The sequence below is a fragment of the Anolis sagrei genome, chromosome 1, assembly GCF_037176765.1.
Source record: "Anolis sagrei isolate rAnoSag1 chromosome 1, rAnoSag1.mat, whole genome shotgun sequence".
Taxonomy (NCBI): Eukaryota; Metazoa; Chordata; class Lepidosauria; order Squamata; family Dactyloidae; genus Anolis; species Anolis sagrei.
The window spans coordinates 46,107,863-46,128,888 of record NC_090021.1 but is presented as its reverse complement, the minus strand read 5'-3'; the positions used below and the strand labels follow the sequence as shown (position 1 = coordinate 46,128,888).

Here is a 21,026-nt window from a genome sequence, read left to right as displayed (position 1 = left end):
GAGTGTGTTGCAGTAGTCTGTTCTCAGTGTAACTAGAGTGTGGACCACCATGGCCAAGTCTGACTTTTCAAGATATGGGCACAACTGGCGCTCAAGTTTTAATTGTGCAAATGCTCCCTGGCTACCACTGAAATCTGGGATTCCAGGCTCAGCGATGAGTCCAGGGTCATTCCCAAGCTGCGAACCTGGGTATTCAGGGGGAGTGTAACCCCATCCAATGCAGCCTGTAACCCTATACCCTGTTCGGACTTATGACTGACCAGGAGTGCCTCTGTCTTACCTTTGAATTTGTTCGCCTTCATCCAGACCGTCACAGGAACTGAATTTGTTCGCCTTCATCCAGACCGTCACAGGAACTGAACAGTCTCCTTAGGAGATGGAAAGCAGTAATAGAGTTGAACGTCATCTGTGTACAGATGACACGGAACTCCAAAACTCTGGATGATCTCTCCCAGAGAAATAAACTGGTAAAACCACATCTGAAAATTGCTTGCCTACGAAAAACCTGTGAAATCCATGGGAAGCTCCTCAGTCAGCTGGCAACTTTGAGGCACACAGGCACACACAAGTCCAAGCAATTACAGATAGCTTGTTTCAGTTAAGGGAGAAAGCCATACTACAAATCTGCCTTCTTCATTATATTGTAACAAACAGCATTAATCTTGTGCCTTTTATTAGTTCTAAGCATACTTAGATTTTACTGTCCCTGATGTTCTTGGCATCTAAAGTAGCTATTATGGGAGCTTCAGAGATTTTTCCCCTCCACCAAAAAAAATAGTAGTTGGAGGAGAATGATAAACATCTTCTTAGTTTGAACTGATGGTACTGTTCTTCTTCTATCAGATAGCATTCCTTGAGGAAACATTGAATAACTCTTAACTCAGTCATGATTAAAAAATCTTGTAGGAATGTTCTGCTTTATAACATTGACAGAACATTTGTAGTCAGAGGGAGAGGTGAAAAATCAGTTTCTACATTCTGTCAGTGCTCTGCTGTACTACAAAGTAGAATAACTCTAATTGCACCTTTAAGACTGACTGATTTTTATGTTAGGTAAAGGTAAAGGTTTCCCCTTGACATTCATTCTAGCCGAGTCCAACACTGGGGTATGGTTTATTCATCGTGTCATCAGCAACCCTACCATTGTATTACAATTCTAGCAGAGCAAAACAAACACAGAGATTAAAAAGAAAAAGGAAAAAAAGAAAAGAAAAAAAACACAGAGATTTTGCAAACTTGGTAGCTGATTAAATGTCCTTTGACCAGTATCTGGCCACTTGGAGTGCCTCTGGTGTTGCCGCAAGAAGGTCCTCCATTGTGCATGTGGCAGGGCTCAGGTTGCATTGCAGCAGGTGGTCAGTGATTTGTTCTTCTCCGCACTCGCATGCCGAGGATTCCACCCTGTAGCCCCATTTCTTAAGATTGGCTCTGCATCTCGTGATGCAGATGGGGGATGGTGCTCATCGCCAATTCTAAGCCAAAGAGCTGGCGTTGTCCGTAGATGCCTCCAAGGTCACGTGGTCAGCATGACTGCATAGAGCACCCTTACCTTCCCACTGAAGTGGTACCTATAGATCCAGTCACAGTTGCATGTTTTTGAACTGTTAGGTTGGCAGAAGTTGGGGCTAGCAACAGGAGTTCACCCTATCCCATGGATTCAAATCACCAACCTTCCAGTCAGCATGTTCTGCAGCTTAATTGTTTAACTTGCTGTGCCACCACGGCCACTGTGGATTTTTATGCTAGTATGAGAGGGTTTTCTGGAAATTAGTATTTTTTCTGATGTAATATGGAATGATATTAAAGCCTCAGGTTATTGCACATATTTATAGAGTTGGAGAGTGAAATAGAATGCAGTAAGTTTTCACAAAGAGGCAAATTATCACTCTCTTGCCCTACACTTTTGAAGGTGATGCAGGTTTGTCAGATTTTTGAAGTGATCAGTTTGCTCTTCAAACAATAACTAATCAAAAATACTATGATTCATTTGTTTATAGTTGATATTTTGGCCACAATCCCCAGCAAATATACCCATTATGTAGTAAACTGAGGTATTGTTCATACAGTGCATTTTAAAAGTTTTATCTTACGAGACCCATTAGGGATAAAGTTTTCTCCCTAAGGAAGTGCGGTAGCACAGCAGATTAAGCCACTAGCTGCAGGAAAGCTGCAGACCGGAAGGTTCTCAGTTCGAAGCCATGAGTTGGGGTGAGTTCCCAACTGTCCATCCTCATATGTGTATTGTAATCTGCTCTGAGTTCCTCCAGGGAGATAAAGCAGAATATATAATAATAATAATAATAATAATAATAATAATAATAATATAATAATAATATAATAATAATAATAATAATAATAATAATAATAATGAGTTGGAACTCAATATAGAAAGCTCTTTGCTATGATTTTGATGACATTGTGCACCAGTTTTATGTATTTCCCAACTCCTACACATTTTTTTACCTAAGGTTGTCAGGTTAAATCCATTTTATGTTTGAATTGCTATTCAAAAAAATGAATCTCTCTCTCTCTCTATCTATCTATCTATCTATCTATATATATATATATATATATACACACACACACACACACACACACACCTACCTTGAATTGTACATAATAAATATTCACTTCAGTTTTCTATACAATTCCTTTATTTTCTTCCCATTTGACAGTCATTACTACCTACACATGTTCAAATGATTCAAGCATCCTGGTTATATTTACAGGCATCTGCATTGCACCAGGAACTATATCCACTTGAACCTTTTTGCCTCCTTTATCCTACGTGCCGCATCCATCTTCATTAAAGACTCCATGATCACTTGGATGTATAAGACAGCACCTCGTGAAGAACAGTGGGAAAATTTAATCTCTTATCAGGTAGGGTAATGAGGTTTCGAATGTCTTTAGTAGCAATACCTGTAACTGCAATATATTCCTATATGTTTTAGTATCTTTACTTCAAAGGAACCGTATCCTGGAAAGTCGTGTTAGATTTGAGTACAGTTTTACTTCTGTTGTGCCAGGCATCCATGTGGCTCATTTCTCACTGTGAACAATCTTTCATACATGTAGAAATCTCTTTCAATTCCCTTGCTGGAGGCAACAAAAGACAACAAGCAATATCTCATTTTACAAATGTACTCATTGGTTTAAAATACATCAAGGGCTTTCCTATATGCATATTTAAAGGCAGCCTTTAGCTATCCTCCCAGTAATCTAACAAGCACTGCTACAAAAATCCCCTCAAATATCCAGTTGGAAATGTATCATGAGTATCACATCAATTCCCTGATTTTATATCCATTCTCCAGTTTCAGAAAAGCTGGCCATTACTCCTTTTATACTGTTTGCTAAATTTGAAACATAGCCTTAATCCTAGTACTGCTAGCAGAAAGAAGTTGGTCATATTTTCCTGTCCTCTGCACATTCAGGAAGTTGCATAGGGATTTTTTTTCAAAATTCATCAGATCCACCTGTATGAAGAGCACACTCCTTTTATTTATTGCCCCTGGCTAATTCTGAGCAGTTCTTCTAGCTCTCTGTCCATGCTCCATTTTGTTTTGTTGAAGGATGTGAATCAAGCCTTTGTGGAAGGGAAGCTCCTGCTCTTTTTTTCTTAGGATCCATGCCAATCCCATAAGTAGCTGTAGGAGGAAAACATACTTGAAAATTACTTAGGGATTGGTTTCATGACTCCCTGTGAATGCCAAAATCCATGGATGCTCAAGCCTCACTATATGTAATGGTATGGGACAATGGTGTCCCTTCTATAGAAAGGCAAAATCAAGGTTTGTGTGTGGGACTTGAGATTGAATCTATGGATACAAATCAGTGGATACAGAGAGTCGGCTGTATTGTTTTCATGTTGATGTATTTAAATTTTTGTATTATGTATTTTGTGTATGGCATCTTTGTGTGCTATTGTGTAAGCTGCCCCAAGTCCCTATGGGAGATGGTGGCGGTGTATAAATAAAGTTTTATTATTATTATTACGATTATTGTTGTTGTACCTATAGGTAGGCATAGGTATAAGAGATGGTGTTGTGGCTGTGTTCTTCTTGTTGTTGTTCAGAATTCAGTCAACAGTATTCAACTTTTTTCCTCACATTATTTTAAGCCAAGGCATTGCTGGGGGAAGGTGGTATATGCTGTATCGCACGTGTCCCTGCTTTCTTATATCAACCCCTGCTGTTTCTGCTAAATGCTGTGTCTGTCTCTTGCAGGAATCACTCAGCTGCCGTTTGATCATTGTAATGATGCAGTATTGTGTGACTGCAAACTACTACTGGCTGTTGGTGGAAGGGATGTACCTGTATACATTACTAGCTCTATCAGTATTTTCTGAGCAGAGAATTTTTCGACTTTACCTTTGCATTGGCTGGGGTGAGTCAGTTTCCCTTTTTCTCCTGCCCCTTCTTCTTCAACAGTGCATGCAATTGTTCTAGTTTTCTTGACAAATGGAATTGAATTTAAAAAGAGAGCATTGCCATTTAATTAAGAACGATTGCTCCATTGATCCCTTTTTTCTATTCCTGCTGGTAAATTTAGCCATACCATTCCGATAGGATCATAGACAGAATTAGCAGTCACTTCCTTCCTTCCTTTTTTCCAGACTAGTATATGCCACATGCTATCTACAAGGAAACTACTATTGAGTCCTTCCTTCCTTCCTTCCTTCCTTCCTTCCTTCCTTCCTTCCTTCCTTCCTTCCTTCCTTCCTTCCTTCCTGCATAGGCCTTCCCTGCTACCCTTTGGCTTCACATTGCTGGTTATAGGGGGGGGGGATGTTTTAAAAGTAAGCACTTAGCTAGAATATGCCACATTCGGTCTACAAGGAAGGTTACTATTCTGGTTTATCTGGGATTATTAGGTTGAAGGTCAGCCAGCAGGCCTATTTGAAGGCATTGATAAGAAAATGGTATTTTGCACTAAAAATCTGCCATTTGAAGGGGCAAGATTGTTTCTGTGCAAAGGATAGCCATCTTGCACATACAAAGACATCTGTAACAGTTTTCCTGTCACAAAATGTAATTTTTGCACATAAAATGTGATTTTCAGGTTAAAAACCCATATGCATTTTTGGAGAAAATAATTTCTCCAAGCATGTTGGTATTTGTGGATATTGGGCAAGGACTGTACAGAAATATTCATTTTTTCAGCAGTGGGGAGAAAACTGCAGAAATTACTCATCCTTGAAAGGACACAATGGTTGAGTGTTCAGATCTCTAAAAATGTTGAGTATGTTTACTGTGTAAGAGGAAAAATCCTATTTGATGCATCTTAACATTAACATTAATCCTTAATTCAATCAAACAAGTTGCATTATACTTCAGATTGCTCAAATTGTAGTTCAAGGACATATATATATTCCAATAACTAAACTATTTGACAGGCTGTTTGCTCTTCTCAGAATGAGCTTTCTGAACAAACATTCTAGTAAATGAGTTTATTGGTTCAAAAAATAATATACATGATCAATTGCACATTATTTACTTAGCTCGGCCAAATGCACAATGACATTGGTGATGAAAAGATCATACTCTCCTGAAGTAAATAATAAATAATAAAAATCTTGGATGGAAATATGTCCAACAATTCTGTTGGCATTTTAATAGAGCTAGTGGCACATTCACTTACATAGTGCACATTTATTTAATGCTTGTCCCATTCAGAACAATTGTCTGACATTCATCGAAACAAATGGAAAAGGAGAAGATGAATATTCTACCAGTATAGTATTTTCCCTAATCCATCATAAGAGAAAAAAAAGCAAAATGACAGTCTGTTCATTCTGTTGCTTGAAATATTTCAGCTTAGCCACGTTTGTAGACATTCATTGCAATCCGGAATGGGATGCTACATGTACTCAGTAGTGGTGATGTCTAGGGCTTAAATCCAGTTTTAGGTCTGAACTAGAGTATCAAAACTAGAGTGCATACAGAGTCAGTGACAATTCCATAAGTCTTCAACTACTACATTCTCTAGGAACTAAAGGCTGGATTTAGATCTAATTATTTTGTCTGAGCTGGAAGCAGTACTTTTGTCTGAGCTGTACTCAATAATGGTGATGTATAGGGCTTCAATCCAGTTTTAGGTTTGAACTGGACTATCTGAACTAGACTGCATAGAGTCAATGATAATTCCATAAGTCTTAAACTACTGCATTCTCTAGGAACTAAATGCTGGATTTAAGCCTAGTAATTTCCTCATAGCGGGAGGCAGGACATTACAGCTGCATATACATTTTAGTATACTAATCCTTGAATGCATTATTTACAATTCTGTACTTTTCACCACAGATCTTTATTATTTATTTATTTATTTCCAACATTTCTACCCCATCCTTCTCAACCCTCCGAAAGAGGATTTAGGGCAGCTTACAACGGCAGCAATTCGATGCTGACAACATACAAAACACATTACATCCAATATTATACAAAAGATAAAGATTAAAATACATTTAAAACATTATTACTCATCATATAGCTGAATCCATGTCTGATTTAGCGACCGACGACCCAGTCCAAAGCCCGTCATAGTCTTAAATCCCAACATTATGATTACTGCCAAACCTACTGTCCAAAGGCCTGGTCCCAAAGCCATGTTTTGAGCTTCTTTCTAAAAGAGAGGAGGGATGGAGCTGACCTAATTTCACTAGGAAGAGCATTCCACAGACTGGGGCCATCACCGAGAAGGACCTGTCCCTCATCCCCAACAAACACACTTGCGAAGAGGGTGGGACCAAGAGCAGGGCCTCCCCGGATGATCTTAAATTCCGAGGCAGAATGTAGATGTGTTGTGCGGTTACTGTGAACATCTCTTACTAATGGTACAATATTTGCTTCAACCACAATTTGTAGATTTGGAGACTTATAGGATGGCATAGAGACTAGGCAACAGGATTTCTTCAGTATTAAAACCTGATCCTTTTCTTGGATAAATCTTGTTTTAGCCCTGTCAAGAAAATCAAACTCAGGCTTCTGAATACATTTAGATTTTTAATACTAACTTGAGTCTGTAGATCCACACGTCGGGCAGATACAGGCATTATGCTTATGAGAATGAAATGCCTATCTGCCAGATATGTGAATCCATAATCTAGTCCTTTTTCTGCAACATATTTTTGCAATTTTACTATCAACAGCTATGCACGGAACAAACCTTTATGAATTTGTAACAAATAAGAGATGTACTGGAAACCTAAACTAGAGCCTGTGAAGTCATATGCTGAAACATTTCAATAGCTCTTAAAGGTACAGCTAGGTTCCTACGCCCAACCTTATCTTTGACTTTACACTGTTTTTAATTAAAGAAATAGAGATCAGTGTTTTGTTGTAGCTTGGAAGGGATCTTTTCCAGCCATGTGTTGGTATTAAATCCCTTCTCTTTCTACAGTTTTGTATCAACCGTTCTTTCAATTTTTATGAGGCACTCAGCTTCTCAACCTGAGCTTGTGTAAAAAGAATTCCAAACTCAGACATTCAGGTGCAAATCACAAATGTGCTTACAATTCAAGGACTGTCGAAAGCTTTAATGGCTGGACTCATTGGGTTGCTGTGAGTCTTCCAGGCTGTATGGCCATGTTCCAGAAGCATTCTCTCTTGACGTTTCACCCACATCTATGGCAGGCATCCTAAGAGGTTGTGAGATCTTGTGGAAGCTAAGCAAGGGAGGTGTATATATCTGTGGAACATCCAGGGTGGGAGAAAGAACTCTTGTCTGCTTGAGGCAAGTGTGAATGTTGCAGTTGGCCTCCTTGATAAGCATTGAATGGCCTTGCAGCTTTGAAGCCCGGCTGCTTGCTGCCTGGGGGATCATTTGTTGGGAAGTGTTAGCGGACCCTGATTTTAGAGGAGTTCTTTATTTACTGTCCCCCAGGCAGGAAGCAGGCAGGCTTTGAAGTTGCAAGGCCATTCAATGCTAATCAAGGTGGGCAAAATGTTGATAAAGAATGCTTCTGGAACATGGCCATACAGCCCAGAAAACTCACAGCAACCCAATTCAAGTACTGTTTATACTTGTGTATAAGCCAACCTTATGTATAAATTGAGTTCAGGCTTTGGGGCCAAAATTACAAATTTGGATATGACCTGTGGATAAGTCAGGAGTTATTTTGTGGAGAGGGGGAAACACCAATGCCCACTTGGGGGGCTAGCTACCCCTGGCTGTCACTGTCATGTCCTGCCTAGACATTCAAAACACAGCAGAAGCAAAACCATGACAGAGAAAGCAGAGGGTGTCAGCACTTCTTTTGGGTTTGGGAAGGGAGAGGGCGGATGAAACTCTCGCCTTTCACCATGCCTTTCACTACTCTTCTCAGATATGAAAAGAGATAATGTTCAGTACTCACATTGAGTGGTCATAAGTGACCCAGGATTTTTGGGTTGATTTTTTAAAAAAACTAACATTTCTAGACTTATACATGAATATATAGAGTATTTGTCTTAGAGAAATTGAAATCTGTGCCCCCCCCCCCCCGATGCAATTTGTTTTTATGGGCATGCTTAATCATTGAAGAAAGTTCAGTTTTTTATTTCTGTTGTGTACTATTCTCAGTCCATTTAAAAGGAAATAATTATTTTATTCTGATCATCTAGATCAGTGGTTCCCAATCTTTTTTTGACCAGGGACCACTTGAATAGGGACTACTTTGACCAGGGACCACTCTCCAACATTAGTTCCAAAAGGGTTACAAATCAGTTTTTGGTCAACTTTAGATTTTGTTTGGGTATTTGGGATGCTGATTCAGAAAATTGCATTGGATAGACCACATCAGCTCTAGTTTGAGATACAGAACATATGTCATCAAGTAGTTGCCATCTGCTCACCCACAGAAAACGATATTTAATTATCTAGAGCTGATGTGGTATTAGTAATCTTTCGTGAGTAGTTAGCCTTCCCCCTCTTGACATCCCCATTGCCTTGGCACTAGAAGAGGGTTTTGTTGCCACATGGCTTCGAGGCAATGGTGCAATAATGGTGAGGCCACAGACCATATTTTAGTTCTTGAGGACCACTGGTGGTCCACAGACCACAGGTTGGGAACCATTGATCTAGATGGAAAATACTTGTTACTAATTCAGAAAGGCAGCTCACTGAATTACTTGATACTAAAATGTTTACAGTTATTAAGCCATTGAAAGATATGGAAAAATCCTCATTGGCTTTGCCCAATGTCTGTTTCAAATATTACTTATTGGAAAGTTTGAAACAAATTCAGCAGAAAGGAGCCTCCTTCCTCCCCTTCCCATTGCTCAGACTGAGTCAGCACACCCCCTCAGAATTGCAAATAACAAGCATGTAACCAATTGTCATTTAACTGGAAGATAATGAGCTTACAGCCACAGTTGATAGCTCATTAAGGTTTACTACAAAATGGAGCTAGTTAGAGAAACAAGTTACAGTTTTAGCTATGGCACTGGGCACACAGCAAATAGAGCCAGAGTGTCTATTTTTCCATATTCAGTTCTCCTTGCTTATTTAATTTTTCAGCCATATTGGCATTCACAGGTATGGTATAAAGTGTGAATAATTTTTTAAATAATAGATCTTCTAATAAAATATGTCAGAAAAAAATTGTTTTCCTTGGACCATCTTATGTTTTCTGACCTGAAATAGAAGAGCTGGTGCAACAAAGTCTTCTTCTAGAACAATGGTTCCCAAACTTTTTTGACCAGGGACCACTTTGATCCGGGACCACTTTCCAACATTAGTACCAAAAGGGTTACGAATCAGTTTTTGGTCAACTTTAGATTTGATTGCATTGGATAGACCACATCGGCTCTAGTTTCTGATACAGAACATATCCCATCCAGTAGTCGCTATCTGCTCACCCACAGAAAACCATAATCTGTTCACCCACTTAATCATCTAGAGCTGATGTGGTAGTAGAAATACCTCTGTTGCTTTGGCACTGTAAGAGGGTTTCATGAGACCTGTCACTCCTGTTGCCACGTGGTTTTAAGGCAATGGTGTAGTAATGGTGTAGCAACAGACCATATTTTCATTCTTGCAGACCACTGGTGGTCTACAGATTATAGGTTGAGAATCACTGTTCTGGAGTATGTTTTCCTGATACTTTAAACATGCCAGAAAAAAGTTAAACTTTTTAGGTTGCCAGGACTAAATAGTTCCAATTAGCATATTTTACCCTCAGATCAGTAAAGAATGATAAAATAAAAATGTACTTCAAGGCAATTATTAACTGTTATATATTATTTTTATATTATGTAATACTGTTCTGGAAAAATCTTTATGTGAAAAAATATCAGAGGTCTGTCTGAAAGAGCATTTTTTTCCTTCTAGATGTTTTTGTGCAATCTTCTGTAGTCTGATCCACCCCACTATCATGTTGATGTATTTAATGCAGTAGACTTCTAGTTTAGCTTACGTTTCTACCATACTAATAAAAACCAACTACGTACATTATTGTGCTTTGGCTTCTCTTCTTATCTCTTCTAGTGTGTTAACTAATGCAAATTACTTTTTGAATGAATTGCCTAAATAAACTACAATCCATATGTCACTTAGAAGAGTTTTACTGCTCACTGACTGACTAATCATTATGGCTTTTGATCATAACTGTTGTTTGGACTTCTGTTTTATCTGCCGATAATGCAGAAGATTTTGGAGAGAAACCATCCTACTCAATTTTGGGGGAGAAAAGTAACAAAATATTATGTTGCTTTAACCTTTGATTTTCACTCAGTCCCTTGAACCAAGGATGTTGGATGTTTTCCCGCCAGCATTAAAGAACAAAGACCAATCATCTAATTTGCTCCTGAAGAAATTCTGGGAAATGTTGTTTAGGGAAGCTGAGGACTTATAGGACAGGTTGTCCCCTATTTCCCCACTATTTACATCTCATGCTAGATCTACATTGCCATGTAATGCAGTTTCAAAATGCAGATTAACTGCATTGAATCAGATTATATGAGACCCCTTCTACATTGCCATATAATCCAGATTTTCAAAACAGATCATCCACACGATCTGTTATGAACTGGATTATATGGGTCTACACTGCCGTATTATCCAGTTCAAAGCAGATAACCTGCATTCTGAAACTGCACTATATGGCAGTTCAGATCCAGCCACAACCCACCGCCCATGCATCTTGGCCACAGCTTCAACGGAATTTGTACCATCTATCCATATGCACAAGTTTACATTACATTCCCTTTTCAATCCTAAACCCCATTATTGTACTAATGTGCAATTGAAACTGCCTAGTTTTGGAATGTTAAGACGAGTCCTGACGATCTCATACAGGAAACCTTGAGAACAAAGCACTGTTTTGAGGGCCCTCCTGCCAGGCCCCAATGGTGAGAATTCAGTGGCAAAGTATCAAGGCAGTGAGATGAAAAAATGATTCATAAACCCAAGGAGATCACCATTTAACTTTGATTCAAAGTGCATTTGATGTAGTTTCTCACAAGGAGAAAAAAGGGCAAACTTAGTGGGTCCTCTTTCTTGTGTCTATAAAAACTTGAAAAATATAAAGAACAGCTAAATGGCAAACTGTTTTTCAAGATGCTTCATCTCAGTGTTAACAGATGACTCGTGGGTGGGCATTTGTTTACTGTGAATGTTTCCTGGGATGTGTTGCATAAATACTTGATTTGGATGTGTCATGTTTTCTTGTTTATGAAGGGCCTGCAGCTCTCATATTTAAACATTCTTAACATCGTTTGTGGATAATACATAAACACAAGGTTGCAAGAGAGGCAGAATACCTGGAGTTGAGAATAGAGCTGGCTCACTTTGTTACATATTATCTTTGTTGCATAAAATATAGAAATATATTTTTAACATCTTTTCATTGGATTTACTCTTCCTTGGTGAAATTTACAAAATAATAAACCAAATAAACACAATACAAAAGAGATAGGGGAAACATTCAGGAAGCAAAATTTTTGTGATTCGTTGTAAATATTTGTCCATATGTACATACACATCATTGAGTTGAAGAATGACTGGATACAATGATGTTTTCATTTCGAAAATATCACTTAAACTGCATTGAAAGAGTAGCAATTTGTATCAACACTTCACTGCCCATCTGTTGCCCAAGAAAGGTCATGGTTACTGTTAAATAGTGGAAATCCTGTCTCAAAATCAGAAAATGGTTTTTAACTCTTGCTATTTAGAAAAATAAAAGCCAACAGAAAAATAGCTTTTTGTCTTCAAAGAGATCCCAAAGGATCTCTTGACTTTGGTTCCCTAGACAACAGGATGGCAGATGAGATTGGGCATTAATAAATCCAATTAATAAAGATTCGAGCCATAACTTCTAATTCCACAGAGAAATGCTTATGTGTTCTGAACTGTTGATAACTACTTAGAAAAGCTACCATTAGTATAGTTGAACTCTCATTGAAAACATTAATTCATAATGTGACTACAGTTAAACTGGCAAGCATAATGTTAGGAATTAGTAAGTGTCAAAATCAACTCCATTTCCTCCCTTGCTGTCACATAAATGCTTGTATGTACATGCACTTCTAAGCTATGGTTGTATAACTTGAGTTACTTAAGGACTCTTTCAGTATTTTTCCCATTCAAGAGAGTGCTGTAATGTATTTCTTACAGTTTGAAATCAGTGGTTTAATACACCATTATTTGTACACCAGTGTACTATAAGCGAGATAGTAAAAGAGTACAAGGTCAAAGGCCTGTGAGTGAAAGGAGTGGGCATCCAAACTTATTCTTCTCTTTTTGGAAAAGGATAAGTTTGGATGCCCAATAAAAACTATTCAAATTTCAAATCAGAATCCTTCAAATTACAAGAAAGCAACAAATATTACTAAAATCTATTTTACATTCAAAATCTAATGGCTAGAATGGGATAACAGTATCCTTACAATCAATTTGCACCCATTGTTTGGCTGTCTTGAGTTCCTGATGATACAATTAACATCCATTAATATTGTGTGCTCAGGACACTTCCAGACAACACCAAATCACAGGTTTTAGTCGGGGCAAAAACAAAAAAACAAAACAAAAAACCAGGCTCAGAGAAGAGGTCCACATACAGATCTTTTGGTCCCAGGATTTCTGCCTCTATCATCCACACTTGCTTTGTCCTGGGATTTTGCAGCCCCCAAGTATGTTTGCTGGAAATTTTGATTTTTTTTTAAAAAACCCTTAAGATTCAAATATGCAAATCATTTTATAAGTTCCATTCTTGGGTTATAGAGGCTGCGCGGCCATCTGTGCAGACAAGTTTGGCCATGTACTTGTGCCTGGGAACTAAAAGATGCTGTTCCTGTGTTATACATGTCTGTTCCTTGTTGCTTTTATCATAAACTGAACTTCTGAACTCACAGAACCTTTTAAGAAGTTTGGGATGGACTGAGATTAATTACATTTGGAATTTAGGTGACATGCTCAACTGCAGTTAATGTAACAGAAAAGTGGAAACTTTATCTCATTGCGGCTGCCCCTGAGGAGGAGAGGAACACACAAGTCTCTTCTCATATTGCTAAACTACATATGCTAGCAATGCCTTTGAGACCACACAAATTACAGATTTCCATAGCAAAATCAAGGCTGAAAGCAGGAAATCCTGTCTCATCTTCTTTTATCAAGAAATGAACAGATTGATGGCCATCTTTAGCTATTCTGTCAGCTGGAGCACAACACAAATTGAATCTAAGTCAAAAAATCATTGTCCTGTAGCAAATGCTCCCAAAATTTCTGTCCTCTATAATCAGGTCATTTCTGAGCAACTAAAAGTGGTGTCAGTTCTTGCTTTTTCTTAAGAGAAGTTTATAATGCTTTTAACAATCTTCTTATATTGTTTGAATTTTTATTTCATAATGTAAATTACCCCTCCAATATTTTTACACTTTGGAATTATCTTAAATATATCCTAAAGTCTGGTTGCTAGGGTAGAAGCAAAAAAACCTCAAATTTAAGTAATCAGTTAATGCTATGTTTCTATAATATCACAAATAATCCTTGCAATTTCTGGCTATCAAAACTTCCAACAAGGTATCTGGAATCATTTGCATGTTTTTATGATTGTGGTGTTTGAACTGTGAGGAGAGGCAGGTAAAAATAAATAGTAATTATTACTATTATTATCATCCAAATTATTCCATTTCAAAATGAGTCATTAGTCTCCTATCTCCTTAACTCCATATATATGACCAGTGGCTAGACAATATAAAGCAAGGGCAGTGCCATCAATCTAAGAACTATAATGTTTGTAATCCTAACAATTGCCCATGTCATCTTGGGTTTAGGAGATTATACTTTGGAATACAGTTTTCCCTCACTATATCGCAGTTTGCTTATTGCAGACTTGCTGTTTCACAGGTCTGCAATAAGCTGGGGGGGGGGGCGTGGGGAGAAGAGGAGGAGGGGGGAGGGGGAGCCAGGCATTAAGCCCTGCCCTGGGGCTTGTCTCCACCCACTCGGCAGCGGCCTCGTCCTCTTCGCCAAGACTACTGCTCACCACCTCAGAGACCCCTTGGGCTCTGTTGACAGCACTGCTAGCCTGGCAGTGCCATCAAAGCACCCAAGGGGCCTCCGAGGCAGCGAGCAGCAAACTCAGTGAAGAGGACAAGGCCGCTGCCAAATGGGTGGAACGTTCTTACTGTGCGGATTTTCACTTATCGCGGATGGTCCTGGAACGGATCACCTGTGATAAGGGAGGGAATACTATATTTGTTACCTAAGGCTGACATAAAGTGCATCAAACTCTCTGGGGAAATGTTTCTCAAACTCTGCTCCTCCAGATGTTTTGGGCTTCAGCTCCCACAATTCCTAACAGCTGGTAAACTGGCTGGAATTTCTGGGGGCTGAAGTCCAAAATATCTGGAGGAGGACAGTTTGAGAAACACTGCTCTGGGCTAGTGAAATTATTTTTAGTCCTCCCCCTATGGATAGCTTACATTTTGTTGCAGCTCTTATATCTGCAACAAAACATGTGGAGATGGGGGAAACTGTTATTTTCCAGATCTTGGGAAATTTACTTTTTGGACGACAAGTTCCAGAATTCCTAACTATTGTAGCTATGCTGGTCGAGGAGTCCGGAAGCTAATAATTCAAAGAGTAACTTTTCAGCTATTTTCTTTACATCCCCTCTAGAAATGGCGATGGATTGACATTCTGTGTCAGCACTATTCAACATTAAAAAAAGGTTACGGTGAAGCAGTTTGGGGCACTAAAGGAAAATGAGGAAGAGGTTAATAAAGATTTAAACAGTTTCTACAGAAAATTTTTGCAAACAGCTGGAGTAGCAACTGAGAACCTGCCGTGAGTTGTCTCTGACACAAAAGAGTGAGAAATTGTGCATTCCTTTCCCCTTTAAAATCACTTTGATTGTCAACTATTAGGGCTGGGCGGTTTCGTTCATTAATTTTGTATATCGTTTTTTTGCCGTTAATTTCCCATATACGAAACGATATCAAACTTTTTTCCAAACCCGGAAGTGTATTTTCAAAATCGAAACAGCATGCGCCAAATATTTTTGTATTTCCATCCATTTCGGAAATACGTAAGATGGCTAGATGCTTGCTGGGAGCTCCGGGAGCCAATCAGAAGAACCCATGGAGCTGATTGCCCTGTGGGTTCTCCTGATTGGGCGAGCTGCCCTTTAAAAGCGGCTCCGCGTGGCCGCATTGCTCAGTATGGGCTGAGGCGCGGAGCCGGGAGGTGTGGGAGGTTTGCTTTCTATTTGCTGTGTTTCTAAGTTGACTCGGGAGAGCCAGGACTCAGGAGGGTGGGACGGAGCTGGGACAGCGGGGAGGCTCAGTCTGTTTGCCCTGTGGCTCTTTTTGGCAAGCATTTTCTGCCAAATATTTTTTTATTATTAAAAATAATAATAATTAAATTAAAAAATATTGGAAAAATATTGGAAAAAAAGGAATACAGTGCACATCTTTGGTGAAACAAAAGCAGTTTCACCCAGTTTGTTGTGTGCCCTCTGGAAATTTCGTTAATGCTTTGCGCATGCGCAACCGCGGGCACCATCTTTACAAAACGTTTTGTAAATATTAACGAAATTTCGTAAATACCAAACTTTTTTTATGGAAAATTTCGGATATATTTTTAAATACAAAACGCTGAGGCACCCTAAAAACGAAACGATATTAGAAACAAATTTTTCCGTTGTTACCCAGGCCTATCAACTATAATAGAATTTTAATGGAAATGTGACTGGGAAGAACACACAAGGGACTCTCAGGCCTTATATGGTTTAGAAGAGTGATTTAGAGGGCTTTATATTAGCTAATTACTGCTCTATTGGGGGACTTGTCAAAGAAAAGGTATTAAAATTACTATAAGATATTCTGCAGTACTTTCTATCAGGTACAGGAACTTGCAAACCACCTCTGAGTATTCCTTGCCTAAGAAAGCTTTATGAAATTCACCATAGATTTACAAGTGACTTCAAGGCACATACATGCATACACAATCTCTCTAGTAAGAAATCAGCTTATTTCATATGGTTTAGTTTACGTTGCCTTATTGTAATACTTGGCCTCATATTAGCCACCCTGAGTCCCCTTGGGAAGATGGTGGCGGGGTACAAAAAAGTTTATTATTATTATTTAAAGCATTTTATTTATTTATTTATTTATTTATTTCGGCTTCACTTGTAATCAGTATTTTTTACTACATAATCAGAGAATATGCCATGACAGATAACCTTTTTCATCCAGTGTTAGACACCACATTTGGGAATGGATTCTAGCCTTCTTCAATACATATCTGACTGAATGATTAGTCTTTCCTCCAATTTTGCTCCATTTCCCCTGCCTTCAGCTTTTTCCTGGGTATAAATTAAGGGGCCATATTTTAACAATATTTCTTCTAAAGATTGATTAAAACACTCTCTGAGTTTAAGAAGAAGCAGGAAATACAGTTCTGTACTTAGCTTATTGCAGTGCTTCTCATTTTCTATGACATTTCTGTCAACATCTGTCATGTTTTTCCTTGTCCCTGAATCTGAAACACTATTGTTCTAAAGCTGTGCATCCTTCAGTTTTTGACACCTTTGGCAGATCTTAGAAATGTAGTTTGAGTGGTTTTCATTAGTTAATGTGATCACATGCAACAGTCAAACACAGTTTATCTCCCCAGACTATTATTAACTGTTGAAACTGTAGTTTTGATTTTAGAAATGAAGTATTATTCTAAGCAACCTTTCAGAATGTAATTCAGAATATGAATCTGTAGAAATTGCTTGGTGGAAAAATCAAAATATTAGCCCTTTGCAGTGTCCACTGCCTGCTATGTTAAATAGGTTTTCATAGATTTACTGATATATTAAAATAAAATTATCCAACTTTAAGCCTGGGTGCCTTGCCAAATGTACAGAAAAAACTTCAACTAGTTATACAATTACTTTACCATTAACAACCTTCTGAAAATTTTGTTAGTAATTCCATGCAATATGTTTGCTTCATGTTCTGCTTCACTCATGTGGACCAACTAATTGTTTATTTGTAAATATAACTAGTTTAAGAATGGGTCATAGGGTGTAGTGGCTTGAACATTGGACTAGAACTCTGGAGACTAGGGTTCAAGTCCTCGCTCAGCCATGGAAACCCACTGGGTGACCTTAGGCAAATCTTGCACTCTCAGAGGGATGCCAAGGCCAACTCCTTTGAACAAATCTTGTGAAGAATATCCCTCCGAAAGGTCCACATTAGAAACCATTTGCAAACAAACTACAAAAACAAACACAAGGTTCTGTCTATCCATTCAGATTATGAACTGCTTCAATAGTGGGATGCATGGCAGTTGTTGTTAATAGCTGATGTAAATCTAAGCAGATTCAAGCTGGATCTGCACTGCCACATAATCCAGTATGTGATCCCAGATTATCTGCTTTGAACTGGATTCTATGAGGCCCCTTCTACACCGCGTATAAAATCCAGATTATCTACTTTGAATTTGAACTGGCATATAACTCATATCATATAATCCAGTTTAAAGCAGATTATCTGGGATCAGAGCTGGATTATATGGCAATGTAGATCCTCAATGAATATGTTATTACTGCACTGTGTCAGCCAGTCCTTCCTAACTATGAGGTAAGACTCTGTTGTCGCTCTTTAAGTTGCATTTGGATGGCAATAACAAAGAGGCAGCAATCAATTTAAGGCTATAATGATATTCTTGATGTGCATTAGCTTCCAAAAGTCAGTCTAAAGTCTGGAAGTGGGCCAAATCCCATGACAATTGAAAATTAAAGAAAGGCAACATGACTTGAAAAATCTATTTCCAGGAAACCCTTAAGGAGTTCTGAGATCAAATTACAGAGGTGATCACTTTTTTTGATTTTGCTATAAATCAAAACTGCCACTATAGATTGCACTGGGAATATATTGGAAGTAATTAGGTTTACAAAGATTAAGCAGCCTGAGGTGTTTATGTTTTGATGGTTAAGCCAGAGTTTGGAGCAATAATATGTACCTGATCTCATGCTAAGAACACGTGCCACATTTTAACACTATAATAAGCATACTGTGAAATATAATTCTATTCTATTCACATGGGAATGCAATGCTGCCATTTGTTTTGGGTACAAGGAGTAATACCCTTCTTCCAGTCTACAATTCCAGGTCTAGGTTTTGACTTTTTTAGGTTTAAGAGAGCAGTGTGAATAAATAGACCAGAATCCTACTGGTGTGCTACATTAGCGGTAATTGTGCTTCCTTAGAGCTTTTTTAAGTGTGCTTAATCATTGTGTAAGTATGCACATAGTCCTCTCTCACACATACTTGATTGTTCAGTGGGTGAACGCAACCCCATGGTACAAGTAGCACAATTGGTTATGTAACTGTAGAAGCCAGCCTCATTATGCTTTATTTCTGTTTAAAATATATAGCAGGTATCAGAGATATGTAGCCCTCAAAGCTTCCAACATTTCTCATTATTTGCTATACTGGTGAGGGGTGTGAAGATGCCATATGTGCAGAGGCGGCCCTAGGTAATTTTCAATGGTAAGCAAAGAATATTTTGGCGCCCCCCCCCCCCAACCAATCACTGTGATACACACACACACACACACATATGGGCATGGACAAATTTTGGCCCTCCGGGTATTTTGGACTTCCTACTGGCTGTTTGGATTTGTGGGAGTTGAAGTCCAAAACACATGGAGGGCCAAAGTTGGCCTATGCCATCCATATATACACACACACACACACACACACACACTAGCCGTCCCCTGCCACGCGTTGCTGTGATCCAGTCTGGTGATCTCGAAAAGAAAGTAATGAGAAAGTTGGTTTCTAATCTATGTAATGCCTTTCTGCTTGTGGGTAAACAGTATTTCTTCTTTCTTTGTCAGTGTTGATGTGGAGATTGTCTGGTTTGCCTACTCTGGAACATGCAACATATCATTGTCCTTCTTTAGGGATCCCTTTCAAATCTATGATATTATTTCTTCCATATGTGTGTGTGTGTGAGAGAGAGAGAGAATCATATAGATCTATATCTATGGCTGGATAGCTCTTTGTCAGGAGGACTTTATGTTTTCTTGCTCTGGTGAAGGGAGTTGGTCTGGATGGCCATGCAGTACATAAATATCTATTTGAGGCAGAATTTCCAAGCTAACAATCATCTAAGTAAATGCAGCCGGACCACAAATAAGCAGCTCTGTTACATTATCTGACTAACAAGGTTATTCTCTGATCAGATTAAAGTGTTTTAAATTGTTGTTGTTGTGTGCCCTCAAGTCATTTCCAATTTATGGGTACCCTAAGGCAAACATAACAAAGTGCAATTTATCAGGTATCAAAGGGCCCTTCAACACTGCCATGTAACCCAGAATAACAAGGCAGATAATCCACATTATCTTCTTTGAACTGGGTTATCTGAGTTCACACTGCCATATAATCCAGTTCAAAGCAGAGAATGGATTTCAGGAAGGCCTTCGACAAGGTCCCCCATGGCCTTCTGGCAAACAAACTAGTCCAATGTGGGCTAGGCAAAACTACGGTGAGGTGGATCTGTAATTGGTTAAATGGACGAACCCAAAGGATGCTCACCAATGCTTCCCCTTCATCCTGGAAAGAAGCGACGAGCGGAGTGCCGCAGGGTTCTATCCTGGGCCCGGTCCTGATCAGGATCTTTATTAATGACTCAGATGAAGGGCTAGAAGGCATGATCATCAAGTTTGCAGACGACACCAAATTGGGAGGGAGAGCCAAGACTCCAGAGGACAGGAGCAGGATTCAAAGGGATCTTGACAGATTAGAGAGATGAATGGCCAAAACTAACAAAATGAAGTTTAACAGTAACAAATGCAAGATACTCCACTTAGGCAGGAAAAACGAAATGCAAAGATACAAAATGGGGGACAATGCCTGGCTCGAGAGCAGTACGTGTGAAAAAAATCTTGGAGTCCTCGTGGGGAGGAAGTTAAACTTGAGCCAACAATGTGATGTGGCAGCAAAAAAAGCCAATGGGATTTTGGGCTGCATCAAGAGGAGCATAGTGTCTAGATCTAGGGAAGTCATGGTCCCCATTCTCTATTCTGCTTTGGTGAAACCACACCTGGAATAGTGTGTCCAATTCTGGGCACCACAATTCAAGAGATATTGACTCTAAGCTGGAATGTGTCCAGAGGAGGGCGACTAAAATGATCAGGGATCTGGAGAACAAGCCCTATGAGGAACGGCTTAAGGAGCTGGGCATAGTTAGCCTGAAGAAGAGAAGGCTGAGAGGAGATATGATGAGAGCCATGTATAAATATGTGAGAGGAAGCCACAGGGAGGAGGAGGGAGCAAGCTTGTTTTCTGCTTCCCTGGACACTAGGACGCAAGGGAACAATGGCTTCAAACTACAAGAGAGGAGATTCCATCTGAACATGAGGAAGAACTTCTTGACTGTGAGAGCCATTCAGCAGTGGAACTCTCTGCCCCGGAGGGAGTGTGGTGCACGCTCCTTCTTTGGAAGCTTTTAAACAGAGGCTGGATGGCCATCTGTCAGGGGTGATTTGAATGCAATATTCCTGCTTCTTGGCAGAATGGAGTTGGACTGGATGATGACCCAGG

General features: G+C 39.1%; 1 protein-coding gene across 1 annotated transcript in view; it reads left to right on the top strand.

The window, feature by feature from the left end:
- Positions 1-21,026, top strand: part of GLP1R (glucagon like peptide 1 receptor) — a 131,171-nt gene that overhangs the window by 78,599 nt on the left and 31,546 nt on the right. Inside the window, exons 8-9 of the mRNA XM_060754084.2 lie at positions 2,730-2,883; positions 4,230-4,389. Coding sequence (XP_060610067.2) covers positions 2,730-2,883; positions 4,230-4,389 — 314 coding nt within the window. The remainder of the gene's footprint in view (positions 1-2,729; positions 2,884-4,229; positions 4,390-21,026) is intronic.